This window comes from Labeo rohita, chromosome 23, assembly GCF_022985175.1.
Source record: "Labeo rohita strain BAU-BD-2019 chromosome 23, IGBB_LRoh.1.0, whole genome shotgun sequence".
Taxonomy (NCBI): Eukaryota; Metazoa; Chordata; class Actinopteri; order Cypriniformes; family Cyprinidae; genus Labeo; species Labeo rohita.
The window spans coordinates 9,409,743-9,437,546 of record NC_066891.1 but is presented as its reverse complement, the minus strand read 5'-3'; the positions used below and the strand labels follow the sequence as shown (position 1 = coordinate 9,437,546).

Sequence of the window (27,804 nt, the reverse complement as noted above, 5' to 3'; positions counted from 1 at the left end):
ACACACACGTTTATGTTAAAAGCACACATAAGATACAAAAACACAGTCGGTTATGTCTGTAAAGGTGGGAAAGAAATCTAATGTTTATTTTAAATCCGTGTATTAAGTGACAGCTGCATTATATGCAGTAACATATAACGTTATTGCTTTTCACGCTGTTAATATGACCCAAACAATAAAATAAAAACAGAAAATCACTTACTGCTCTTGAATGAATAATATCTGTATCTCTAAGAAAACATTTCTTACTTGAATTATCCTTTTATTTGCTGGAGCGTGAAGATAAGCATGGCGGATTGTGTGAGGCTGGCTCTTTCAGGGCGGGATCTCTGCTGATACGGCAGTGTGCGTCAACGGTCGTGGGCGGGGCCTGTAAAACGTGACGTCACATTTGACAGATTCTGCGACTGGCTAGTTCCGATTCTGCATTTACAGTAATGCGTTTTCGTTTTAAAACTCACAACTTTTGCTACGGTTACGGCTATTGTTTACACTACTCTACCTATACACATCTATCTTTTCACCTGCATGAATGGTCATGTGACATGCATTTTCAGTTGTGTAGTGTAGACTTGATAGTTTCTGAAACGCAGTGAAAACACCAGTGTAGACGAGGATCATTTTCATTTTAAAACACCAAATTTTGTCCACAAAATGATAAGACCACACGTTATTCTAACACATTATGTTATTATTTCACACGCAGTATTTTAATGTTAGCGCTTTAAGCCATGCCCCGTTTTAAAATGGATTTCTATGGAGACCGGAACAGGAGAGCACTGAAACAGAGGTTAGAATACATCATAGCGGCGCTCATCAGTTACTCAGGAAAAAGGTGGATTGGGCGATTGCGTACACGCTGCCAACACACATTTATGTTCAAACAACGAAGTGAGTTTTGCATAATAGGTGCCCCTTAAAAAGGAAAAAACAATTCAACCAGAAGTTGTAAAAAAAAGGGAAAGATTTATTTTAAAATGCAAACTGTAAATACAAATAATTACTTGAACATCCCTCTGATTCTCCCCAATATGGGGCGATGAAATACGTCAAATCAGTATCAGCAAAAATTAAAATAATCTCCTCACCGAACATATTTACAACTTAAAACAAAAACACAAATGGGGATTTGGGGCAGTTTTTAAAAATAGAAACAAAACAAAAAAAATACTGAAGACATACCCAGTGTTTCCTCCTGCTTACAATACAAAAATCTCAAAACTAAAATCTAACTTTTGGAGGAATAAATAATTTGTACAAAAGAGATTCAAAACATACAGGATTCAAGTGGTGTGTGTGTCAGTTATTTGATTTTGTACCAATTCAAACAACATATTTAGTAAAACCTGCACATACAATATGACAGACAAAATATGTCATGAAGTTTACATTTAACAGACTATTGGTAATTTATTATTTTTATGGCACAATCACACTTTATACTATTAAAAACTGCTTTCTGGATTTTTTCAGCAATGTTTCTGTATTTTTTTTAGACTACAGCATTGCACTGTTTTTAAAATGATCTGAACATCTGGGCTAATTTCAACCCTCAAACTGGGTGTTGTCTTCAAATAATCCTTATTTCTGAGAACTTTACTAAAATAAAGTATTAAAGTGTTAATATACACATGAATTTAAAAACAAAAGCAAAAACAATATTGCACTTCCATACAGATTTCCTATACATCCCACAGTTCCAGCTGCTTTCCCTTTCTAGGTGGCTCGCTGAAACAGGAGTTTCACGATGGGCGATTGCAGTTACTTCCTGTCTGATTCGGCCACTTCAGCACCATGATGTACGGAGGCATTTGTACACTGACTGTGGAAACAACTCTCATATCTTCACATCCAAACGCACACAAGCAGATGATCACAAAGACACGCATACGAAAGAAGACAAAACAAAAAGTATACAGGTGTATTTCAACATTCAGTCCCTGGATGAGGCCTGCTTGTCTTGGAAGAGGTTTGCATTTTTGCAGTAACCTCCTTGCAAGTCCACAGTGGTTCTCCGTTCACCCACAGAAGTTTGGAGGGACGAGCCTTCCGCTTTTTGGCCCGAGAGTCTGTTAGCGTAACGGCAAAGCACAGCTCTGCTTCAAGGCATCGGCAAGGTTTCACAGGCTCGGCGCGGATCCAGTTGAGTCCCAGATGACTTTTAAGGCAACATTGTCGCTTGTTACTACTACGATAACAGGACAGAAACGGCTGACATTCAGTAGGGAAGAACGGTCGCCTGTTTTCCGCGGAAACGAGTCACTCGATCCTTTCCGCGGCATCACCTGAGAGTGAAACCAACCTGGCTTGCTTTCTTCGGAAGATACAGAGGAGACTGAGCTGAAAACATCTCACTTGAAGTGAAAACCCATTCCATTAGAAATCACAAAAACATTTAAAACATCTTCATAAAAAGAAAAAAGACAGCAGGAAACTGGAGATGAGGATCTATGGTGAGGTATCAAACTACCTCATTCTCACTTCAAAACAAAAGAGCAAAACCTGTATCAATATCTTTGGTTGCTTGTGAAATACTGCATAGAATTGTTCTTTTTTTGGTGTAAACGTGTGTGTTTAGTGAAATAACGCACTGAAAATGTAAAATGCTACACTGCGGATGCCGTTTAACCATCTGAAAAACATAAGCAGCTGCGGACTACGTGAAATGTTAAAAATTCAAACATCATAAATGTTACTCTTAATATTAGTGCAGATTGTGTCGAGATCCGTAGATTTTGTCTCATTTTCTCCTTTAGCAGGTTGCCAGGCGAGGCAAGTGATCCTGAGCTTTGGTTAAGATTTGTTTGTGAGTGGTAGGCTATAAGAGTGGTGGTTAAAAATCGAAACCCACATCAAAGAAAAACGATAACATAAAATAAACAATGTCAACATTCATTTGGCTTTAAGTCCTCAGGGTCTCGTGATCTAGTGCAGTACAGTGAAGATCCAGTGATCTTTCCTCCGTGTTCTTTTACTGCAGTCTAGTCTTTGTCTTTTTTTAAACAGCAAGTAAGCTCTCTTTGGATGGCTTCTGGTTAAGGACATTCTTCGGGACGTGTTTTCTGAAAGCTCTCTTGTGTAGTTTAGGCCTCGGATGCAGCCTGAGGTTTGAGCTGGGCTTTTTCCATGGCGGTGCCGTAAGGAGTTCTCTTGAAGAAGCCGAGCTACAGGAAATCAAGAAGAAAAGGAGAAAACATTTTTTACAACCGATTACGTGATATTCCTGTGGTGAAGAATAAGAACTCACTTACAACTAGGTGCTTCCTAGCTGAACAAAGAAGAATAAGTTGTTCACATTTACTCACAAACTAGTCCAACAACTGATAAGAATTTGTTTGTGTTTAGTTACAAATTAACAGGACAGAAAAATGTTTATAATTAGCTACAAAGTCATCTAAGAAGGATAAGTACTGGTTTACGATTAGTTACAAGCTAGCCTGACTGTAAAAAATATGACTAGTCTGACTACAATAGATTAGAATTAGTTCACAATTAGTGATCATTTATTTACGATTAGATACAAGATGTTCGGACTAAAAAAAAGGACTTAGGTTATGATTAGTTACAAGTTTTTGCCAAATGTAAAGGATAAGAGTTAGTTTACAATTAGTTACGATTAGGACTACAAAGAATAGGAATTTGTTTACGAATAGTTGCAAACTAGTCTTAAAAGGATAAGAATTAGTTTACAATTAGATAAAAGACGCAAAGCCTACCTACAAAAGATAACTAGTCTGACTACAATGGATAAGGATTATTTTACAATTACTAACAAGCTAATTTAGTTTATGAACAGTTAAAAAGTGTGTCCCATTTCAAAAGATATATTCACTATTAGTTAACTCAACTATTAAAGATAAGAATTAGTTCATGATTAGTTAAACGCTAGCACAACTACAAAAGATAACTAGTCTGACTACAATACATACGTATTATTTTAAAATTAGTAACAAGCTAATTTAGTTTATAAATAGTTAAAAAGTTTGTCCCATTTTGAAATATTTATTCACAAATAGTTAACTATTAAAGATAAGAATCTGTTTATGATAGGTTATAAACTAGTCTGACTAAAAAGGATAAGAATTAGTTTATGATTAGTTAAAGGCTAGCACAACTACAAAAGCTAACTAGTCTGACTACAATAGATAAGCATTATTTTACGATCAGTAACAAGCTAACCTAGCTATGAGGGATGTAATGTAGTTAATCAATAGTTAAAAAGTTGAATAGTTTAAAGATTTTTTTACAATTAGTTAGCTATGAAGAATAAGAATTAGTTTATGATTAGTTACAAACTAGTCTGTTCATAAAGGATAAAAATTAGTTCATGATTAGTTAAAAGTTAGCCCAACTACAAAATATAACTAATCTGACTACAATAGATATGAATTCTTTTACAATCAGTAACAAGCTAGCCTAGCTATGAGAAATATAATTTAGTTCATGAATAGTTAAAAATAGTTAACTCAACTATGAAGAATATGTTTATGATTAGTTACAAACTAGTCTGTATAAAAAGGGTTATAAATAGTTTACAATTAGGTAAAAGTTAGTCCCATTATGATAGATTTATTTACAACTAGTTACCTTAACTATGAAGAATAAGAATTTGTCTATGATTAGTTGTTTCCAATTAACATTCCAGTTAACATGGTCTGATTAAGAATAAGATTTATGTTACTTATAATATGTAAGCACAATCTTAGTTACTATCTTGCCTGACTACAAAGAATAATACATTTGTTTGTGATGAATTAGTCTAAGAAGCGTAAGTATTAGTTTAGATCAACAGGTCAACTAGTTTGGCAATAATGGATAAGAATTAGTTTACAATTAGTAACAAGCTAATTTGCTACAAGTTAGTCCTATTACAAAAAGTATGTATTCATTTATGATTAATTGTAAGGTGTGTTTTTTTTAATTACTTTACTATTGGTTGCACACCTGTGTGTCTACAGAGGAAAATAATCTGTTCATGATTAGCTAGTGCAACTAGCTAAATTATTAAGCCCAACTAGAAATCAAAATGGCAGACACTGACCTTGTAGAGGACGTAGATCAGCAGTGCAAGCAGTAGAAGACCGGCTAAAATAGCCAGAATGATGATCCACAGAGGAACAGCATACGTACTGTCTGGCTTATTCCAGACTACAGGAGTGACCATCTAAAAGTAATAGATAAATAAAGATCAGTGGATGATCGTAACTAATGTAAACTAAATATATTATGTCTACCAATGAAAATGAATTAGAATAGACAAGTAAGGTATTAAGCTTACATTTTTAACACCACTAGGAGTCACTTTGGGCAAAATAGCATATGGCATCTTTTCCACTGTGTAACTAGCAAGGCACTCCAGAATGAAGTTTTTATAAGGATTCTGCAGATAAAGCATACAAAACACACTTAGAACAACAATAAGGAACAGAAGGCAAAATAAACATCTAGGTGCTGTAGTAAAGAGTTAAAGGGATAGTTCACCCAAAAATAAAAATTCTATGCAGGGTCAAAAACCTCTTGGATTTTATTAAAAATATTCTAATTTGTGTTTTCTGAAGATGAACACAAAAGGTAAAGATCTTACAGGTTTGGAACGACACAAGAATGAGTAATTAATGACAGAATTTAAATTTTTGGGTGAACTATCCCTTTAAATAATATAACACGTGAAACTGGCTGTGCATTTGAAATGTGACTAGTGTTTCTGAACTGAATGAAGTTTTCTATGTAACATCCAGAAGGGGGCAGTATGGTTTCACTGAATCCCAATGTTTGAGTCTGGCTTCGCTTCTCACAAAACCCCTCTGACATTCCAATCCGCTGAGCTCTGAGGATTTCTCCTAATGTATTTTCAATGCACTCTCTTATAAGCTTTGTATTGGCTAGAACTGCAGAGCGCATGTAAGGCGTCTCTCAAAAGAGCTCCTGTTTGGAGATATCATCTGACTCGCTTTAACATACATGAATAGACATTCACAAACTCTGTTAGCTCACTTAGTAGTGACCACGCCACACACAGTCAAACTTTACATAAAAAAATCTAATATTTATCATGGAATCTGAGTCTGAAATTTGGCTGTATCAGAGCTTGTACATGCCACGCTTTGCTTTTATTGCACTGTTAGTAATAATCTAGAGACGACAGCTTTGGACTGCTGGCACCAAGGTTTTTCCGCTCACCTCCATGAATGTTTCTGCCCAGATTCGCGAGCGAACATGCAGTATGGCACTGGTCCCTCGCTCCAGCAGGCCAATGTTACACGTTAGAGTCCAGCAATCCACACTGGAGCAAGACTAACACATCAGAAAAACAGAGAAAATGGACAGTGAGTTAATAATGATCAGTTTATAGAATCAGCATAATGAAATTTACAGAAGTACTTCATGTTAGATTCTGCCATAACTCATTACAAACCCCTCATAACAGCAGCCATTTAAATACACAAATAGCACTGCGAGGATACCATAAAAGACGTGCTCTTCAAACAAACTCAGATCATGTAAATTAAATTTCCTGGCAGAAATAAACAAAATCACCATGAAAGCATGCCTGCCTGTCATGTGGGACACAAGCGTTAATTAAAAACCCAAAAATAATTATGAATGTGAAGATCCGGACAGAGAGATGGGACCATGAGTCAGACATTAGAGTCACAAGCCAATGGCGATGACAAAGAACCTAATGTTAACGTCTTGCGCACCGACTGCTTTAAATTAGTGGGAATCCACTTGGTAGAGTCACAGGACTGTAAAATCTTGCCTACAGTTGCCTAAAGCCAAATTCCGACCCTCCGACGCAATAACATTTAGCTGCCTCGTTTTTATAAGCTGTACATTACCACATTCGTCATCGGATCCCTATAAAGTGATGTTTGTTTCTTTAGTAACGTGAGGAAATAATGATCACAGAACATACAAAAATTCTCTATAGTGGTATATGGGCCACTTCAACGTTTGGGGTCTATATATCTTATCCTAGATGTCAAACCTAGGAGTCCTTTAACACATCTTCACTGTTCACCAGGTCACGCCAACAGAGAGTCCCGTTTTCCCTCAGCAAATTAAGGGAGCAGGCCGAAGAAATAAACAGGCCTCTAGGAACACGTCATCCAGCAAGAGATGATAAATGTCGCTGATTGAGCGCAACAGGCGACAAAGCCCTCTTTCATTTGGTCAGGTACGGAGCAAGGATGAGAGCTGCGTACCTACAGCTGCACTACACAATCAGCTGCTGTCTGAGAGAAGTGGTAGCTGAAGCAGTTAATGACGCGGGGAAGAAGGGGAAATTACAGGGTAGAGCGAGGACATTTCGACAGAGCCATCACTTTGGAGAGTAATGAGGTCATTAATGCTCTATCACATGGTCACGCACATACGCAAGCAGACAAAACACACACATACACCTAAACCAACCAAGCAAAACATCTTTAATGGCAGCCAATCAGTCACAGCAGATCTTTGACCCTGTATGACTTGACCTTTTGAGTTACTACACTAGAGAACGAAAGGTCTTATGGCATCTGAGGTCATGAGAACGCTGCATTAGATGTGTTTGTTCAACATTTGCATTTTGCAAATGACCAACGTTGACCTTCCTACAGACAGGAACTGTGTTCGGAAATCTAGTGAGCAGTCCATCTTAACAGTACTTTAAAGGAATAGTAAAATTCTGTCATTAATTACTCAACCTCATGTCGTTCCAAACCTTTAAAACCTTCATTGAATTTCAGAACACAAATTAAATTATTTCTGATGAAATCTGAGAGCTTTCTGACCCATAGACAGCAAGGCAACTGACACATTCAAGGCCCAGAAAGGTAGTAAGGACATGTTTAGTTGTTTAACCGTAATTCTATGAAGCTATGTATATTTTTTACATGCGAAAAAAACAAAAATGACTTTATTCAACAATTTCTTCTCTTTAGTGTCAGTCTTCGACACGTGTTAACAAGAGCTACAGTACCTTAGCTACTATGCGTTCTTAGCTACCTTTCTGGGCCTTGAACGTGGTAGTTGCACTGCTGTCTATGCGAGTCAGCAAGCTCTTAGATTTCAATAAAAAATATTATAATTTGTGTTCCAAAGACGAATGAAAGTCTGTTTTGGAACGGCATGAGGGTGAGTAATTAATGTCAGATTTTCATTTTTTGGTGAACTATCCCTCTTCCAAAACTCATGACTCATAATTATTCAGTTTTGGCCAAATTGTGTGTCCTTCAGGGTGAATATAATGCCAGAATGCATTTATCTCAAAACTTCAACACCATTTTGGACTGTAAATATATTTAATTCATACAGAGCCCCTAAAGGGACATGGAGATGACAGAAGACAGAAAAACTGTTTTAATGCTTTAGTGTTCTCTTGAACAACTTTTCTGTTCCCCCTGAGAAACTTTGCATGTTTGCTCACAAATGTTTTAAATATAGTTTCATATAAATTTCCATTGCTAGTTTTGTATTTGCTCACAAAAGTTTCTTAGGGAACACAAAACTTACGCAAGAAAATGCAAAAGTACTGACATATGGGTTTTCCTCCCACCTTATGTTATTTACATCACCAGTTTTGCATTTGCACACAAAAGCAATGCAAAACCTTTGTGAGAGAAAAACTTTTGGGTTCCAAAAAAAAAAAAAGCATTGAAAACTATTTTTCCTCTAATCTCTCTTTTTTTTTTAATCCATATTGACCATTTTAACCAATATTTTTGTGGGCTATTTATGTTTTTGCAAAGTATAGTTTCCCGCTTAGCTGAAAAGACATCTAAACCAACCTAAGTTAGTTTGCTGGTCTTAGCTGCTTTAAGATGGTCTCTCGGCATGGCCGAGATGCTGTTTAGCAGGCCAGCCAGCTGGTCTTCAAGCCTGACCAGCTGAAAAGTGTCCAAAACCCCTCAAAAACCAACCAACAGACCAGCCTAAACAAGCTAGAAGACCAACTAAGACCAGCAAACCGGTTTATTCTGGTTTTAGAAGTTTTAGCAACATTTTTCATTAGCTTGGCAACATGCTAAACTCACACTCCACTGTAACAAAGTTCGGTTAAAGCAAGTCATTTCACTCTGTGCCCATCTTTGAAACAACTCTCAGGCATGCAAATGTAGCTCCTATCTCTTTGAATGGGGAAACGTCAAATTCTCCAAAACATTTCACCAAGCTTACGATTAAATTTCGTATGCGACCCTGGACCACAAAACCAGTCTTAAGTCGCTGAGGTATATTTGTAGCAATAGCCAAAAAATACATTGTATGGGTCAAAATTATAATTTTTTTCATTTATGCCAAAAATCATTAGGAAATTAAGTAAAGATCATGTTCCATGAAGATATTTGGTAAATTTCCTACTGTAAATATATCAAAACTTAATTTTTGATTAGCAATATTCTTTGCAAAGAACTTAATTTGGAAAACTTTAAAGGCGATTTTCTCAATATTTTGATTTCTTTTGCACCCTCAGATTCCACATACTGAAATAGTTATATCTCAGCCATATATTGTTCTATCCTAACAAACCAAACATTGATGGAAAGCTTATTCATTCAGCTTTCAGATTATGTATAAAGCTTCAAAAAAATTGACACTTATGACTGGTTTTGTGGTCCATGGTCACATTTGAAATCACCAATGAAATCTGATAAACAACTCTATCAAATGTTGTTTCTTTTGCTGAAATAGCTCAAAAAAAAAAACTTTTTTCGGGCTAGACCAGCCAGTACACATGCGTCCCAATCAGTTCCAACGTCAGCTGCAGTAACACACTGACCTTACCGATTAGCGATTGGCTTGTTTATTCCAAAGGCGGGGCTTCATGGCCATAATGAGTGTTGCATTTTTCCCCATTCAAAACTATACTAGTGGCATGTGGCAATTGTTAGAGGAGTGCTAATTCAATTGTTAGTGTTTCAATTCATGAAGTTCCATTTCAGACAGTGCTGTCCTCTATGTAGGCAGCTAATTGGGTTTCTGAACAGAGCAATGTTTCATTCACTTTCTTTGTGTTTTTTGCTTTTTTTTTCCCACTTTCACTTTAAAGAAATCTCACCAGATTGTTCAGCTGAGACACCTCGCCCTTGTGCGTTTCCCTCTTCTCGATGTGGTGTTCGTGCGGCGCGTCTCGTAAAGGAGGCTGCTCGGTAGAAGACTGCTGGAGCTATAGAGAAAGACAGAGGGGAAAAGGGAACAGAACATTGAGTGGAAACTCACCACCCTTTTGGACACTGTGGACTCTGACATCACGGTTCAGTCTGTACTGACGCCCTCTGACTCAACATGGACATTCATCCGTGAGCTCACTGGGAGGGACGCATTGTGAGGGACGCGAGGGGCATTTTGCAACAGATGTCCAAATTTTACTCAGCTTCTCCATTGTGGAGACCAATACACTCCTCAAAACCAAGGAACACACCCTAAGCGGCATGAGAAACTGAACAAACAACCACTTAGGGGAGAAATTTTGCACAATCCCAGATGCAACAGTTGTTTTGTGTTACAAGGACTTGGTGAGGACGTGCATCATATGGACCGAAAAGAGAGCGAGAAAGGGGTGTACAAACTAGTGTAACTTAAGAGAACAATCATAACATTTTAGAAGATAAATTTGGCATCTTTTATAATGTGTGATCCATGCTTTTCAGATCATTTGAGTGAGATTTTATAGAGGGGTCTTTCAAAAAAAGCTCTGATTGAGCTAATGGCTGTGTTTATATAGACAGCAGTGGGCCGTGAAGCATGAAGAAGAGCAGATTGAGATGAGAGTACGGAAGGAGGATCAAAGGCTGGTTTAATGCCCTTGGGTGGGGCTGTTTGAGGGACAGGGTGGACTGTAAGAAAGGACATATTAGGAAATATGGATGGATGGGTGGTGTGTGCATGTGTTAGGCATATGTATACGACTGTATGGGACAAACCGGGTGTTACTGACAGCGGATGTCACATAAGTTTAAATTTAGCTTGTCATGAAAAGGCTCTGTTCCCTTTAAGATCGCATGATGTTCTGATAGACATCTGTTCTTTCCTTACATGACTGCATGTGAATCTACCATCTCTAGTGTCTTATGCTCAAAGTTCCATTTGTTTGATCATAAATACAGGAAAATATTATATTATATATTAAATATTCTGAAATATTATTGCAATTTAAAATAACAGTTTTCAATTTGAATACACTTTAAAATATCATTTATTTCTGTGATGCAATGCTGAATTTTCATCAGCCATTACACCAGTTTTCAGTGTCACATGATACTTCAAAAATCATTTTTAAAAAGCTGATTTATTATCAGTGCTGTAAACAGTTGTGCTGCTTAATATTTTTTGGAACCTGTGATATTTTTTTCAGGATTCTTTCATAAATAAAGTTAAAAAGCATTTATTCAAAATAGAAATCTAACAATATTATTATTGTTATTGTTATTATTATTATTATTATTCCTTTATTTAACCAGGAAATCACATTGAGATGTTACTATCTCTTCTTCCAGTGAGACCTGATATGTAAATCTTTACTATAAATTTACCATCAATTTAACACATTCTTGCTGAAAAAAAAAATAAAAAAAAAAAAAAAAAGAATAAACATTTACTGAAACAAACTTGAATGGCAAAGTATATTACAAAAGATTTCTGTTTTAAATAAATGCTGTTCTTTTTAACATTTTATTCAAAGAATCCTGAAAAAAAGTATCAAAGATCCCAAAAAGCAGCACTCTCTTTCCAAGTCTTTCCAACACTGATAAATTAGCATATTAGAATGATTTCTAAAGAATCATGTGACACTGAAGACTGGAGTAATGATACTGAAAATTCAGCTTAGCATCACAGGAATACATTTTTAAAAAATGTATATTAAAATAGCAAACCACTATTTTAAATTGCAATAATATTTCACAATATTACTATTTTCTCTGTATTTTTAATCAATAAATGCAGTCTTGCTGAGCAGAAAAGACTTCTTTATATATATAATTATTTTTTAATACATTAATGATAATATTATTATTTTAGATATTATTCTGATATTTATATAATATTATACAAATTATATCAAATTAAAGTACATCTATTTTCTTCTTTTTTTTTCCATTATGGGTTAAATACAACCCAGACAAGTTCACCCATAAACAGTGCTTCAAAAGAAAGGCCTGACAGATCAAAGTCGTTCACATAATGACAGAAAGCACCCCAGCCTTAATTATTTTGTCAGTTCGTACCCTGATTAAATCTGTGCCCTGCAGTTAACCCATAGCGTCTTACCTTGAGGTTCAAGGGGTTGACTATGTTGTGGGTGGTGCAGTTAACAGGGCCCTCAGTCATGACCTCCAGCGGGTAAATGAACCTGTTACTTTGAAGCCTCATGGGGCATTTGAGCTGCAGTAGAGTGTGACTGATGCGGCTCGGCCCGTTGTTCACCAGCTGAGAGAGAGAAACGGCAGAGAAATAGAGAGAGAAAGGAATCAAGTCTACATTATGTCATAATAAACCCTCTCAAACCCTCTGATTTAAAATCAAGGTCGCTGCTTTGTCATTTTCTCAATTACATCATCAGAACCACAGGATTAAATTGTGGTGCTAAAGCAACTCCACAGGTGTTTCTGTACTCTCTGGTCATCATAAAATGATGGCTTGATGCCTTGTGCTATTTCAGGACTTCTATGTAACTTTTGGAGATTCTCCATGACAACCTCTCCATGTGGAAGTATATGCATGACTCATCAGCAAAACCCTAGCAGAAAGTATGCGTCATATAAAGAAACCAAACTCCAAGCAGCAATTAGCAGAACTGACCAACATTAAATGGACTTAGTGACTTCTGTGTTCATTTCATTAAAAAAAAAAAAAAGAATTGAACTCTCCACCTCAAAAAAGCAGGAAGGCCTAACATTTAAAACACTGCGAGTTTAACTGCTAGTTGCTAGGCAACCATACATCCCATAATTACACCATAGGGATTTATAGCTTTTACTCTGGATTCCTATCGGTGACAGGCGTCTCTAACTCCAAGTCCAACTGAAGGTCTCAGACAAGGTCTTTACCTCGTAAGTGTGCTGGACGGAGGGTCCGACATCCTGTTCAACCATCACATTCTTGGTCAACTTCCAGTTCTGTGGGGGAAAGAAGACCTTGTCTGGTCGGGAGACACTGTAAAATGAGAGATAAAGAGAGACGGGAAAATGAGAAAGTGAAGGAACAGGGACAGCTTCCTAGTGAGAGTTCCAGAAGAGCAGTGGTCTTGCAAAGTGCTTATAAATGGGTTCTGCATGTGAACTCACCCCTGTAAAATAACATCTGACTGGACCACCACCTCCACCTTGTAGGGGACGACTTCACTCTGGGAGTTATTCTCATTCTTACTGCAGATGGAGAGATGGAGAGCTTATTTAAGAGCATACTAAGGCATTTTTAGGGGCATGAGCAACAAACCTAACCATATATTAGAGATGCATGACATATCATGGGCTGTAACAGTTTTACAAATAATTAAATAATTTATAAAAATACATGATGAAATACATATTTTAAACAAACAAACAAACAAATACATTTCACGTTGACCATCAAATATTTTTTGGGTCCCACTTTATATTAAGTAGCCTTAACTACGCCTTAAGTACTTACATTTAAACATTCAGTACAATGCACTTATTGTGTACACTACGTAAGTGTTTTTACATTGTACATCTGTAATTAATTTCTATTGTGAGTTGTGTACTTGTTTCACAAACAAAATAAAACAAAAAACATGAAAGCTGTGTGTATTTGTTTCACAAACAAAATAAAACAAAAAAAACATGAAAGCTTTGTGTATTTGTTTCACAAACAAAATAAAACAAAAAAAAACATGAAAGCTGTGTGTATTTGTTTCACAAACAAAATAAAACAAAAAACATGAAAGCTGGGTATTTGTTTTACAAACAAAACAAAACATATTTGTTTCACAAACAAAAAACAAAACATGAAGGCTGTGTGTATTGTTTCACACAAAAAACAAAACATACCAAAAAAACATGAAAGCTGTATGAATTTGTTTTTACAAACAAAATAAAACAAAAAAACTAAACATGAAACTGTGTGTATTTGTTTGACAAACAAAACAAAACATGAAAGCTGTGTGTATTTGTTTTACAAACAAAACAAAAACATGAAACAAAACAAAACGTATTTGTTTCACAATCAAAATAAAACATGAAAGCTGTGTATTTGTTTTACAAACAAATACATTTATAATATATACACAAATATATTAGTTTCACACACAAAACAAACAACAAAACACACACAAAAAACCAAAATAACAAACAAACAAGACAAAACAAAAAACACAAAACACAACATTAAAACTGTGTGTATTGGTTTTTAAGTTTCATACCTACGAATCTGTAGGTCAAACTGCACAAATTTGTGTGTGTCCTTAAGTCGTGGTACTGTAAATCGCAGTCCAGCCCATAACTGAAAATAAAACAAAAAAGATTTTTAAATCCAAACTCACTTCTTACAAATACAGATACGTGTACATTCATTTATTCATTCATTTACAACGACCCAAAATTGAGAGAACTAGGAGAATTTGTCATAAAGGAGCCAACAATATTAGCAATACTGAATTTCAGCTTTCCAAGAATTACACCAGAGAATTCTCTACAACGCACAAAACACAAATCCCCCATAATGCACTGCCATAGCAACAGAATGGATGTTGAGGTTTGTGGAATGTTCTTTTCCTGTACCCCATCCAAAAAACACAAGTGGAAACACTAAAACGTATCCTCTCTCATTCATCTTTGTGATGTCATGTTTAGGTGCACTGTCAAAAGCACTCCACTTAGTTACTACCCTAAAATGCTGAAGTCATCTACCCAACCCCAGGCTGCATGGGAGTTCCAGCCTCCCTTTTTATAATTGTGGTTTTATGCTCCCACCGCACGTACATAAACTCTGGCAAAAAAGACCCCATACAAGCGGCTCTCGTTTTCCCTCAGCTCAGTGTGTGAGAGTTCGTGTGTGGGTGTCCGTTCACGTCGGGGTGGGTGTGATTTCTGAATTTCTCATTGCTGCATGAGATACAATTACAGATACAGGCCAGTTGTTACGAGAAACCTCTTTGGTGGTCCTGGAATCCAAAAATAATGAGCTAAAATAGAGTTAATAATAAAATTGCTGAATAACACAACCAGACAACCTGGCCTGAACTAATGAGAGCAGCTGACTAAAAAATTGGACAGGAGCGTCTGAACAGTCACCCAATTATATTCCATCTCTACAGACACATTAAAAAGCCACAGTGGCATTTGGGACAGGGGAACTCCACACTCTAAGGGAGCAGAGCCAAAATGACTGTCACTTCCTGCATAACTGGTGGGAACTTCCTGGCTGTCCAAACATGATCCAACACAGCCCTTAACAAGCCCCCCAGACAGCACTATGAGCTGACTAACACAGGTTGGATGACTAATAAAGGTTATGTGACTAACAGGACACAATTATGGCTGCTGGAGGCCTGGTTTTTTAAAATGCTAGTTGTCAGTAATCAGAATCTCCATGACTGGAATGCTGGAAAAGGATTACTGGACAATTCTAAATGCTTTTATAGAGACTGCACACACAAAAAAAGCTTTTGAACATAACTATAACTACATATACTATGAGAGAACAACACGTCAATAGATTTATAGATTAATTCACTATAAAAAAAATATGCCTTTCCATGACTTCACAAGATTCTACTAGTTTCTATGACTGTTCAAATCACAATTTTAAAATTCTTAGACATCCTGGGAAAGCAGTAAGATTCAATTCCACTTGATAAAAGATGTTTTTTTAATTAGCTTTATGTGAATCCTCAAGTCACTCAAGTGTGTACATACACACAAACAGAAAGAAGACTTAGGTGCTTACGCTAGTGCCTGACTTCATGGGGTTCCCGAGGTCACAGCTGAGGTAACGGGTCTGATTTTCCGTCTCATAACTGCAGGTCAGTTGGGTCAGGCTCTGTCCAGAAAAATTCAGAGAAATGGAGAAAAAGACCAGTAAATTTCGGGAAGTGCCCCCACACACAAATTACTCATTCGTATCCCTCACTCATGTCTTGACCTGCTTAGACCAGTTGTGGTACTAATGCTGAATGTTACATTTTTCCACTAAATCATCTCTACACAGGGTTAGGGTTAAAGGGACAGTGACCCAAAAATTAAAATTGGGTTGTTTTTAATATTTTTACCCAGGTGCTGGGTAGTATTTCTGCACTCTAAAAATGCAGTTTTTAAAAAAAATCCCAAATGCTGGGTTTAATCCCAAATGCTAGTATTTTTTAATCCCAAATGACTTGTTTGGTCATTTTTATGGGTAGTTTTTCTGTAATTAAGATACTGGGTCAATTTTAATGCTGGATTATTTTTTCTACTCAACCGCTGGGTTATGCCTGCCTCCAACAAAACAACCCAACTGCTGAGTTACAGTCAGAGCGAGGGCTTTTTGCATCCTCTACAGGAGAGAGCAGTTCTCAGCGCTGCCAATTTGGTGCACTTCTTCAGTAAAATAAAGGTTTGCATACATTTTATTTTATTTATTAAGTCTTTACTATGCTGTAAATTATATTATTTTACACAACACAGCATACAAGGACGAGATGTCAGTCAGCTGCATCAGCAGCGGTCGTTTCGCATGATGGAAATGCCTTTTGCCTTGCATAACATAAACTGATTTTATTCGTTGTAATACTGAATTTAATTTGATGTTAAAACATGTTTTGTAATCTCTGTACTGTTTGTTTATGGGCATGTTATGGAGCCAGTCATGGTATCTTTCACTATGAGTGAAATGCGAGGTTCCCCTGGCGAACAGCAGCCCATCACCGACTCAGATATATAGTAATTTAAACAACAGATTACTTAAATAAAACAAAGCATGTTGGGTAAAAATATTTAACCCAACCAGCTGGGTCAAAATAATCCAGCATGTGTTCTGTCCAATATTTATGCTAGGTTGCCAAATAACCCAAGTTGGGTTGTTTTTAACCCAGCATTTTTTAGAGTGTATTACGTTCAAGGCTCAGAAAGGTAGTAAAGACAGAAGAAAACAAAATAATGACTTAAATCAACAATTGCTTGCGTCTTCAATGCACAATTACGAAAGTAGCACAACACGTACAATTTTAAAGATGTCTTTACTTACTTTCTGGGCCTTGAACATGGTAGTTAAATATCTTAATTTGTGTTCCGAAAATAAATAAAGGTCTTACGGGTTTGGAACGACATGAGGCTGATTAATTAATGACAGAATTTTAATTTTTGGGTGAACTATCCCTTTAAAAAAAGGACAAGTAATTCATCTAAACATTGGCATGATCCTCCTGTAAGAACCACCCCTTCTTAAAGTGTAACGTAATCTACTGTATATTTTTGCCTCACTACAGGATTTCTCATCACATGTCTCCATTAATAAAACACACACCTTCTCTTGAGTATCAAAGTAACAGAACAAAGGTCTTTCTCAGCTGAAATGCCGAACACATGTAGGAGTTAATGGACAGGGTCTGGCACACGTCCGTGTAATAGGCAGCACCTGGAGGGAGGGTCTCCGTATCTCACCTCGTTATTACGGGCTATTCCGCTGTAGTCGGCCTCTGGTGGCAAAACCACATACAGCTCGGCTTCGTAAGCTCCGCCTCCGTCGTTCTTCGCGTTGAAAGTCAGGGTCAGAGAGTTGTCATCGCCCATGTACACTTCCTTCCTGTCCCTGCAGAACCAAAACATAAAACTCACACATTAGTGGCTAATTTACTTTCTATAGAGTCAAGAAGCAAATATGCAAATTGTACTTTCAGACACAAACACTGCTCAATTCACATTAAGCACACAGGACATTGTCTATGTAATTCTGCTGATCTAGCAGTAAAACACCACTCAGATTTTTCCAACAGGAAGCCCTTCCTCCTGCATTATGCACACATTTCCTATTAAAAACCCCTAATTTCCATTGTAGCCGTAAAGTTCAACATGCGATGACAAAGACTGTGAAACATTCCGCAAAGTTCTCTTTTTTTCTATTCCAACGTGTTCCCTCCCCCCTTTCTTTTCTTTCTACATTTCAGACACAATGAGAAATTCCATGCGAGGGCCACACAGACGCTTCCAATTACCGCCTGGCCTCGTAAAGCCATGCTGGGGAAGCGGCACGTACTGAATTCAAGCGCTGGCACTCGGCTGGTGGGGGACTCAAACCTATGTGGAAGCCATCGCTTGTTGTACTTTTATAACAAACCCCTTCATATGGCACATATGAGGTTGAGTTCATGTCACAATGAGGTTATGATTTGCATTCGGGGGGTCTTCTAAATAAATATAATTTTACAACAAATTAACACCAGTAAGTTTTAATAATCACATGGAAAGGATTTAGCATGCAAGTGAATTTGACTGAAACCTGGACCTGGGAAGCAGATGCTGACAGCTGTTTAGATGCACACTGTCGTTCAAAAGTTTGGGATCAGTAAGATTCTTAATGTTCTCATCAAGGCTGCATTTATTTGATTAAAAATACAGAAAAAAACTGTAATATTGTGAAATATTATTGCAATTTAAAATAGTGGTTTTCTATTTTAATATACATTAAAATATAATTTATTTCTGTGATGTAAAGCTGAATTTTCAGCATCATTACTCCAGTCAGAAATCACTCTAATATGCTGATTTATTATCAATGTTGGAAATAGTTGTGCTGTTTAATTTTAACTTGTATTTGGAATTTTTTTTGGATCTTTTTTATCCTTTTTGTAGGATTCTTCAATGAATAAAACATTAAAAAGAACAGCATTTATTTACAACAGAAATCTTTTGTAACAATATATACACTACCGTTCAAAGTTCAGGGTCAGTAAATTTCTTTCTTTCTTTTAAAGAAATTAATACTTTTGATTAAAAGTGACAGTAAAGACTTCTATTGTTAAAAAAGATTTCTATGTTGAATAAATGCTGTTCTTTTCAACTTTCTGAATCAAAGAATCCTGAAAAAACTATGAGAGTTTTTAAAAATATATTAAGCAGCACAACCGTTTCCAACATTGATAATAAATCAGCAATTTAAAATGATTTCTGAAGGATCGTGGGATACTCAAGACTGGAGTAATGGCCGATGAAAATTCAGCTTTGCATCGAATAAATAAATTATATTTTAAAATATATTTAAATAAAAAACTGTTATTTTAAATTGCAATAATATTTCACAATATTCCTTGTTTGTATTTTTGATCAAATAAAAGCATAGGAGACTTCTTTAAAAAACATTAAAAATCTTACTGATCCCAAACTTTTGAACAGCAGTTTATTTTCACATTTTCTCCTAAAGAATAACCCCTCGAGCAAATTTCCAAAAGACGCCATTCCCTCCAAATCACTCCGTGGAGAAAATTAATACCCACCACAGTTTAATAAATATGTGAACAAAGACAAATGCAACTAATCTGTAAGGTTCTTGGTAAGGCGCATTTTTGCAGTTGAAGAATAACAGACGTAAACAAATCTGTGTATAAAAGAGAGAGAAAATACCCACAGATTTTTACAAATCAACTGCAGAAAACTGTTGTAACTGCAGGGAAAAGAAGGCCAAAGAGTTTTCCAAGCCCTCCAACTTATCCACTTCATCTATGCAGTTTTTTTTTCCACAAGCCGAGTCAGCCAATCCCAGCACCTGTTGTACAGCCCTCCTTCCTGTTTTTTTTCCTGTGTATCTGTGCATGTGTGTGTGTGTGTGTGTCGCTAATATCACCTGGGAGCACTCTGTCCAACTTTGCAAAAGCAGTGACTCATCACGTATATTTATCCAAATATCTAATCTAAACAGTAGCTAGAATAGCCATTACTCATTTCTCATGCTTAAAATAGTTCTACTTTATACGTGACTTCAGTGCAAACTTTGCAACAAGCACATTGAAACCCCAGGCTTTTATTTCTTTTTTGCATTCCTTGCTAATCATCTTACCCGTGCACAGAGAGTTTTAGGTCAGGCACGCAGATGTTGTCCTCTCCGCAGTCCAACAAAATCTGGGCCTAGAACACAAGCCAGAAAAACGTTAAGGTAAGTTACTGAGATATTAGAGTCATCAATTTTTGCAACCCATTTTAGTTTTAGAATGAGACTTATTTGAGTGAAACAGAGAATTGTATGAGAAAATAAATCTCCTGAGATCTGATTTGATATTTCAGGAATTGATAGGATGGTGAAAAGTGGGAATTACTTATCAAAATGAAGCCAGACAGATCTACTGTACAGATGTACAGTTATATGCAATTGCAGACTGCATATAAGATGCAATGCTTTTGTCCAGATCTATTGTTTTGATTTATAACAAAACACATTGTTTTTAATATTTGATTTTCTATTTTAAATTTTAATTACTCTAAAAAAATATTGTGGACATTTAATGACAAATAATTTTATATCCAAAAATATAATGTAGTAGTGGTAATAATAATAATAATAATAATAATAATAATAATAATAATAATAATAATAATAATAATAAACAGTCTTTGTTACTGTTATTATTATTATTAATACATTTATCTATTCTAAAATATTCTGAATATTTAAATCATATTTATACTCTAAAAACATCATGTACTGGTGGTAATAATAATACTAATTATTATTATTATTATTATTATTATTATTACCATTATTTATACATTTAATTACTGTTAATTACTATTGTGGACATTTAAATCATATTTATACTCTGAAAATATAGTCTAGTGATGGCAATAATAGTTATTAATTATTATTATTATTATTATTTATACATTTAATTACTCTAAAAATATTGTGGATATTTAAAGAATTTTTATACTCTAAAATCATGTAGTGGTGGTACTAAGAATAAGAATAAGAAAAATTATTATTATTATTTATACATTTAATTACTTTAAAAATATTGTGGATATTTAAATCATATTTATACTCTTAAAAATCATGTAGTGGTGGTAACAATAAAAACAATAATATTAATAACAATAATAATAATAATAATTAATAACAATAATAATAATAATAATAATAATAATAATAATAACAACAACAATAATAATAATAATAATAATAATATTTTATATATATATATATTCTATATATTCATTTTCTTAATCATACGCAGGACACCACCTGCAATCCACTGACTTTAATGTCATTCAGGCATCATCGCCCTATAAGCAGCAAATTTTTTAGTCACGCTTCCCATAACCAATATCCCAACTAAACATCTCCAGGCACTTTATATAAAAAAAGAAAATCCAATAAACTTACATTCTTACAAACTCCCATGAAACTTTAAACTACTAACACTATGAAACTACTTTCAAAAATCCAAGCAAAACACTCATAAGATATTTGTAAACAACAGACATCAGCGGCCGGCAGCAATATAAACAGTGCGTTTCATCAGGTCAAGCATTAGCGCATGACCATGTAATGTCAGAGAACACTGCAGCCTAATACACCATTGCACAAGGCGAACATAAACATTACGGTTGCAAAGGTAAATATCACTCTTCAGCCTACAAAACGCAATGTTTTACATTAGTAAACACTGCTGAATGAATTCTAGGTTGAAAACAGATGTGTACATGCTTCAAAAAAACATATAGAGCTCACTTAAAGGGATAAAGAGCTATGGTTGTAGCCATAAGGCTGTTCTATCTGCCACCAACATCCACATCAGAGATTGCCGACCCCGAACCACATGCTAGCTGCACGCGACACCACCCAACTCTCACCACACACACAAATATAAATATATATATATATATAACACATAAAGCACATGCCCATTAATGAGAGAGAATCTATATTCAATTTATGAATGACTCTAAAACATAAAGAAAAGGGGAAAGTGGTGCCGCGGCTAATTGCTACCACCCGAGGCTGTATTTCCAACATGTGCGAGGATGGCGAGGATGACGCAACATGACGATGAGGATAAGAAAATAGAATAGGGAGATTAGAAAGGGCAAAGTGGCTTCCCTGTAATCAGCAGTTGCTGAGCTCTAATTACACCCAATGAGGGCAGCCACCCCTTTCCATAGCTCTGTATTGGGCCGCTCCGAACCTACTGGAGAGGGTTGTTTGGGTTCAGTGCAGCAACCAAACAACTAGAAGCCCAAGTGGAGATACAAGAGAGGGTCACATGTGCATATGTCCAAGCTGATCCACAGCCAAAACCACCATAAAGTGTTTACGGAAGTGTCAGGGTCTGAAAACAGCAGGACTGGGTCAGCAAACTGGAGAGCGCCGGGCGGGATACCTCACAACATTTATCAAAGGAGCTGCAAAACATCTCGATCTATAGGCAAGACGAATACGGAGTCGCACACCTATAGTCCCATTAAAAATAAATACCACAAGTAAATTCTTATCCCTATAAGATTTATTAATTTATTCCAATAATTCTTGAAAAGAAAGGTTTGACATGATCACATTTTTCATAACATACATTTTTTATTAGAAAATAAGTTAAAATAATTATATGTTTATACAATATTTAAAAATATGGTACTGGGTTAATAGTAATTATTTGTATCTTTAATTAATTAATTAAATATTGAATATTGCAGATATTTGTATATATTTATACTAAAAAATATTTTATTAATAATAATAATAATAATAATAATAATAATAATTATAATAATATCCACAATTTTATAATACATTTATATAACATCTAAAAATAATAACAATAATAATAACAATTATAATTATTTATTTATATAACAATTTATATAATATTATATAATTATATGTTTATATAATATTTATACTTATATTTATACTCAATAAAAATATATGTAACTTTAATAATAATAATAATAATAATAATAATAATAATACAATTTTAATTGACTTATTCAAACACTATTATTATTTATTTATATAATATTTATATAATATTATATATTTATGTTTATATAATATTTCAAAATATAAAACTATTTGGTTAATAATATTGTGGATATTTTTCTATATTTATACTCTATAAAAATATATGTAACTTTAATAGTAAAATAATAATAATAACTGACAAACATTTATATAATACTATATAATCATGTTTATATAATATTTAAATATCAATACCAAATATCAATTATTTGGTTAATAGTAATAACGTGTACTTTTATTTAATTAATTTAAGAATATTGTGGATAATTTAATATATTTATACTATATACTTTCATATATTTGTATATATATAAAATATATGCAATAATTATAATAACAATAATAATAGTTTTTAATTTACTTAAACACTTATGTATATAATCTATAATATATAATATATATTTGTATTATATTTACCGTCCTTCGGATGAGATGTTAAACTGTGGTCATTAAAAATATGAACTCAAAAAGTACATTTCTAAAAACTTGGCAGGTGTGTTTTGAACTAGATTTTTAAATAATTTTCCCTTCCTTTATAATGGACACACTCATTTATCATTAATAAAAGGGCTTCCACTTAGTTTTTTGGCTTAAATAAGTGAAAGTTTTAGAAGATTGCTCCATCTGTGATGTTTCCAAGACCTCTGGATTAGAATGTTTCTGCATATGGTCAGTGCGGCCCATGTGTTCGGCACAGTCTCAATAACTACTGAGAGAAAACTGCCACCCAAAAAGCTAAATCTAAACAGACGGCATATGGCCTGCGAGAACCCGCCCGGAAAATAACAGAAACCTATTAACCCTCTATACACGCAAACACCTCTACAGTGGAGTTTCCACAAAGCCCAGAAATCTACTCCTGGTGGGACAGTGTAAAGTTCTCTGCCGAACACGCTACACATATCCTTCAGCTCTCAAATGTCTTTCCAGACAGTTTGGAGAACATCCCAGATGTATGTTTTGAAAATCTCCTCATAAAGCTGGAGAAGAACCTACCACTCCATGCAAAACCTCAGTTTGTTCAAATAAAGCATTGTGGGATGTACGTACTTTCTGTTCGATGAGCTCCGCTGTCTGATAGTTGAGGATGGGTCGCAGGCCGTGTCTGTCTGACGCAGCTTGAGGGTTCAGGCTGAAGTTGAGCGCGACGAAAATAGGTGATAGTTTATCCCTGAAGTCCTTTTCATCCTACACTCCAACAGAGAGGAAAACAGAGCAGGAGTTTGTGAGAAAGGTCAGAAAGCAGGACAAAACGACACTTAATCCCTCGCTGCATTTTTGGCCTTTATTGCCACACTTATCTTACTTATCCTCACTTTTAACACTTATCTTGTACACAGAAATGGAAAACTAACTCACTTTAATGACGCAGGTCATTTTTCCACCCAATGTTTCCATTGGTTAGCCCCACCTACTCTTAATTCTCATTGGCTCACAATCCCCTTCCTCATAAAACGTACACTGAACAATGAATATCTTCTAATTCTTTGCATTCTAGTCCAAAGTCAAGTCTTGAATCCATGCATTCAAGTCTAGAGTCGAGACAGGCAAGTTGCTGTGTCAAAATCAAGTCGTAAGTCATCAAATATGAAAGCCAACTTTTTAACCCCAAATGCTCGTCTTGCACAAGCTTTGCGATGCACAAGTCACACGCGGTTAGTTGTCTGTGTATTTTGGTTTAAAAAGGTAGGGTAGGACGAAAAAGTCCATCACATTTTCTCCTCCAACTTCAAAATCATTTGAAATCGTTGTTTTACCTTTTTTGTAAAGGGCGTCGTTAGACTTTCTTTGCACGTTCGCTTTGGAAACACTGGGTCTGTACTTCCGCCTATGTCACGCGTGACCTTTCCAACTAGGGCTGGTTATCCATAGAAATTTATATATCTAAAAAATATAAATTTCCTTGATAAATGATAACAAGAGTTCGTTAAATGTTTGATATAATGTTTATGTGGCAAAGGCGGAACAAAAGAGCGCTAGTCATTTAATGCGCGCCATCATTAAATGCACTCGGATCAAAGTTCAAACGTATAATTACAGTACTTTTTTGGTGATTAAGCTATGGCGTTCATGCATTCATTTAGACTACTGTTTTTCATACAAATACCCAAGAACCAGATTACATTTTCACCATGGTATCGAGGTGCTATATTTGTGGGTTTAACTTATTATCATGAACTATGGATGATACTATGAAAGAGAAATGGTTAATAAAAAAAAAAAAAAAAGTAAGAATAATTACATTTCACCATATAAAAATGAGGTTGCTACAATTTTTACATGTATTACTGAATTTGATGTGTATTTCTAAGAGACAAAAATGTGTATATTCTTTTCAATATTATCAGGCAACACAAACCTGTTTCCTGATTTGAAACAATATTACTCATTAAAACAAGCAGAACTAAGAATTTTTTTTTTCTAGTAAGATATTAATATTGTTAAGGAAAAATGACTGGAAAAAGTGTATAGAATTCAAATGTGTTTGTCATGTTCTGACCATAATAAATAGTTTAAAGCCACAATTAACAATCTGTTTTTTACAACTGTCACACTGTAGTGACTGATGTGAAAAAAAATTATCGTGATAATATTTTGGCCATATCGCCCAGCCTTATTTCCAATGTGATTACAAAATTATGTAATGCGCAAGGCGAGTATTTGTGGCTAAGCATTTACATTTATTTTTTTTTTTAGAAAATGACTAATCGTTTTGCTATACAAGACCATCATTCCTCATCTTAGAACCCTTTGAAGCTGCACTGAAACTGCAGTTTAAACCTTGAACCCATTGGTCACCAATGAAGTCCACTATATGGAGAAAAATCTGGGAGTAAGTAAATTATCAGGAATTTTTAATTCTGGAATGAGCTAATCCTTTAATGTTCATAACCAAGTTTTTTATGTAATCTGGCAGTCAAACTCACCCGCAAGAAGATCTTGGTGTCACTGCAGATTCTGGCTCCATCTGGCACAGTCAGAGTCCTCTGCAAAGTGGGAAGCTGGGTGTCTAAAAACAGAGCTCTCCGTGCGGCCCCCTTCTGCTGCTGCTTCAGACGGTCCAGCTGAACTTCAACGTTAAACTCTACAATACACATTTAGAAATGTTTCAGGCACTATGTCTTCACATTGGCTTCAGCACACAGGTGCAGGACGGGGCCATGCTGACACAGCACTAAATTCTCAAAGCCTAGATCTGAACTTTGTGGTTTGGCAAGAGTGAAGACTTCTTCCAACTATTTAGTTTTTATCATTATCCAACACCTGAAGAGAATGACTATAAGAAAAGCCATAATGCTTTTGATGGAAAGACGTGAGGGCATGAAGGAATTTGCATGCCATTCAGATGTATGTTGGGCACCTGTGCTCAGTTTTCCGAGCATGTGCAGTAGGTGTTATTCTTCGCACATAGTCTAGGCCTCTAATGGCAGGGCATATGGTGCTATCATTAGCCCAAGGGGGAATAGAGGGAAGTAATTACTGAATAAATACATTGTAAAGGCTGTATATGGACAAAGAAACGCTTATGGATGGAATGAGAAACATGAAGGCTCTGTTAAATGTCAAAAACAGATTTATTTTAGGTTGTGATGGAATTTAAGCAAAAATAAGTCACCTTGTAGGTGATTGTTAGCGTGCAAATAGTGTTCTGGGTGGTTGCTTATTTAAAAAGGAATACGGTTTGCAAATGGGATCAATAGGTGCATAAACAGGAGCAGATGTGGCTTACCGAGATGATTTGGTAGGTGCTTCCCATTGGCTGAGAGGCAAAAACTCAGGTTGACACTGTAAGAAGCAAAGCAGACAAATGATGAGAGATGATGTGGATTTATTACAATGAAACAGATTGGATGCATCTCTTCGGCTATGAAATATTTGCTATTATTGTTTCCTCAGGCTATAACGCTTGACAGCTTGAAGGAAGGGTGACTACAGGATAATGGATCACACAACAGATGTGAAGATGTTTTCAAACAGGACAGTTTAGGATCATGTCTGCAATGGAATCTGATGTACACTACTGTTTCTGAAAGACGTTGCTTAAAGGAGAAATCCACTTTCAGAACAAAAATCTACAGATAATTTACTTACCCCCTTGTCATCCAAGATGTTCATGTCTTTCTTTCCTCAGTCGTGAAGAAATTATGTTTTTTGAGGAAAACATTTCAGGATTTATCTCTTTATCATAATGGACTGCTATGATGCCCCGAGTTTGAACTTCCAAAATGCAGTTTAAACAACAAAAAAGGAAAACAGCAATATAAGACCATTTTGAAGTTGAGGCAGAACATGAGATGGGAGTTCTTCGACATACCCTAATTGTCATGAACTAAGATGAGCGTTTTGACATTAAAAATAAACTGTATTATTTTATTTAAAACAAGAACAAAATTGTTTTGCTAGATAAGACGTTTCTTCCTCGGATGGGATCGTTTACAAACGCACTGGGATCGTTTGAAGCCGCATTTAAACTGCATTTTGGAAGTTCAAACTCGTGGGCACCATATCAGTCCATTATATGAAGAAAAACCCTAAAATGTTTTCTTCAAAAAACATAATTTCTTCACGACTAAAGAAAGACAGACATGAACATCTTGGATGACAAGGGGGTGAGTATATTATCTGTACATTTTTGTTCTGAAAGTGGACATCTTCTTTTAGTTCTCTAAGGCTGTATTTATTTGATCAAAAGCATAGTAAAAACAGCAGTATTATGGAATATTTACAATTTAATACATTAAAAACGGCAAAGCTGAATTTTCTCCATCATTACTCCAGTTTTCAGTGACACATGATCCTTCAGAAATCATTCTAATATGCTGATTTGCTGTTCAAGAAACATTTTTTCTTAGCAATGTTGAAAATGACTGTTCTGCTTAA

At 35.4% G+C, this 27,804-nt stretch overlaps 1 protein-coding gene across 1 annotated transcript in view; it reads right to left on the bottom strand.

Moving 5' to 3' along the window:
* Nucleotides 1–946: 946 nt before the first annotated feature.
* Nucleotides 947–27,804, bottom strand: part of itga5 (integrin, alpha 5 (fibronectin receptor, alpha polypeptide)) — a 62,498-nt gene continuing 35,640 nt past the window's right edge. The window contains exons 16-30 of the mRNA XM_051096209.1: nucleotides 26,654–26,709; nucleotides 25,851–26,008; nucleotides 23,974–24,111; nucleotides 19,969–20,036; nucleotides 17,580–17,727; nucleotides 15,889–15,981; nucleotides 14,363–14,442; nucleotides 13,266–13,346; nucleotides 13,029–13,134; nucleotides 12,250–12,408; nucleotides 10,040–10,147; nucleotides 6,181–6,294; nucleotides 5,279–5,380; nucleotides 5,042–5,164; nucleotides 947–3,164 (exon numbers count right to left, since the gene is read on the bottom strand). Coding sequence (XP_050952166.1) covers nucleotides 3,084–3,164; nucleotides 5,042–5,164; nucleotides 5,279–5,380; nucleotides 6,181–6,294; nucleotides 10,040–10,147; nucleotides 12,250–12,408; nucleotides 13,029–13,134; nucleotides 13,266–13,346; nucleotides 14,363–14,442; nucleotides 15,889–15,981; nucleotides 17,580–17,727; nucleotides 19,969–20,036; nucleotides 23,974–24,111; nucleotides 25,851–26,008; nucleotides 26,654–26,709 — 1,615 coding nt within the window. The 3' untranslated portion in view covers nucleotides 947–3,083. The remainder of the gene's footprint in view (nucleotides 3,165–5,041; nucleotides 5,165–5,278; nucleotides 5,381–6,180; nucleotides 6,295–10,039; nucleotides 10,148–12,249; nucleotides 12,409–13,028; nucleotides 13,135–13,265; nucleotides 13,347–14,362; nucleotides 14,443–15,888; nucleotides 15,982–17,579; nucleotides 17,728–19,968; nucleotides 20,037–23,973; nucleotides 24,112–25,850; nucleotides 26,009–26,653; nucleotides 26,710–27,804) is intronic.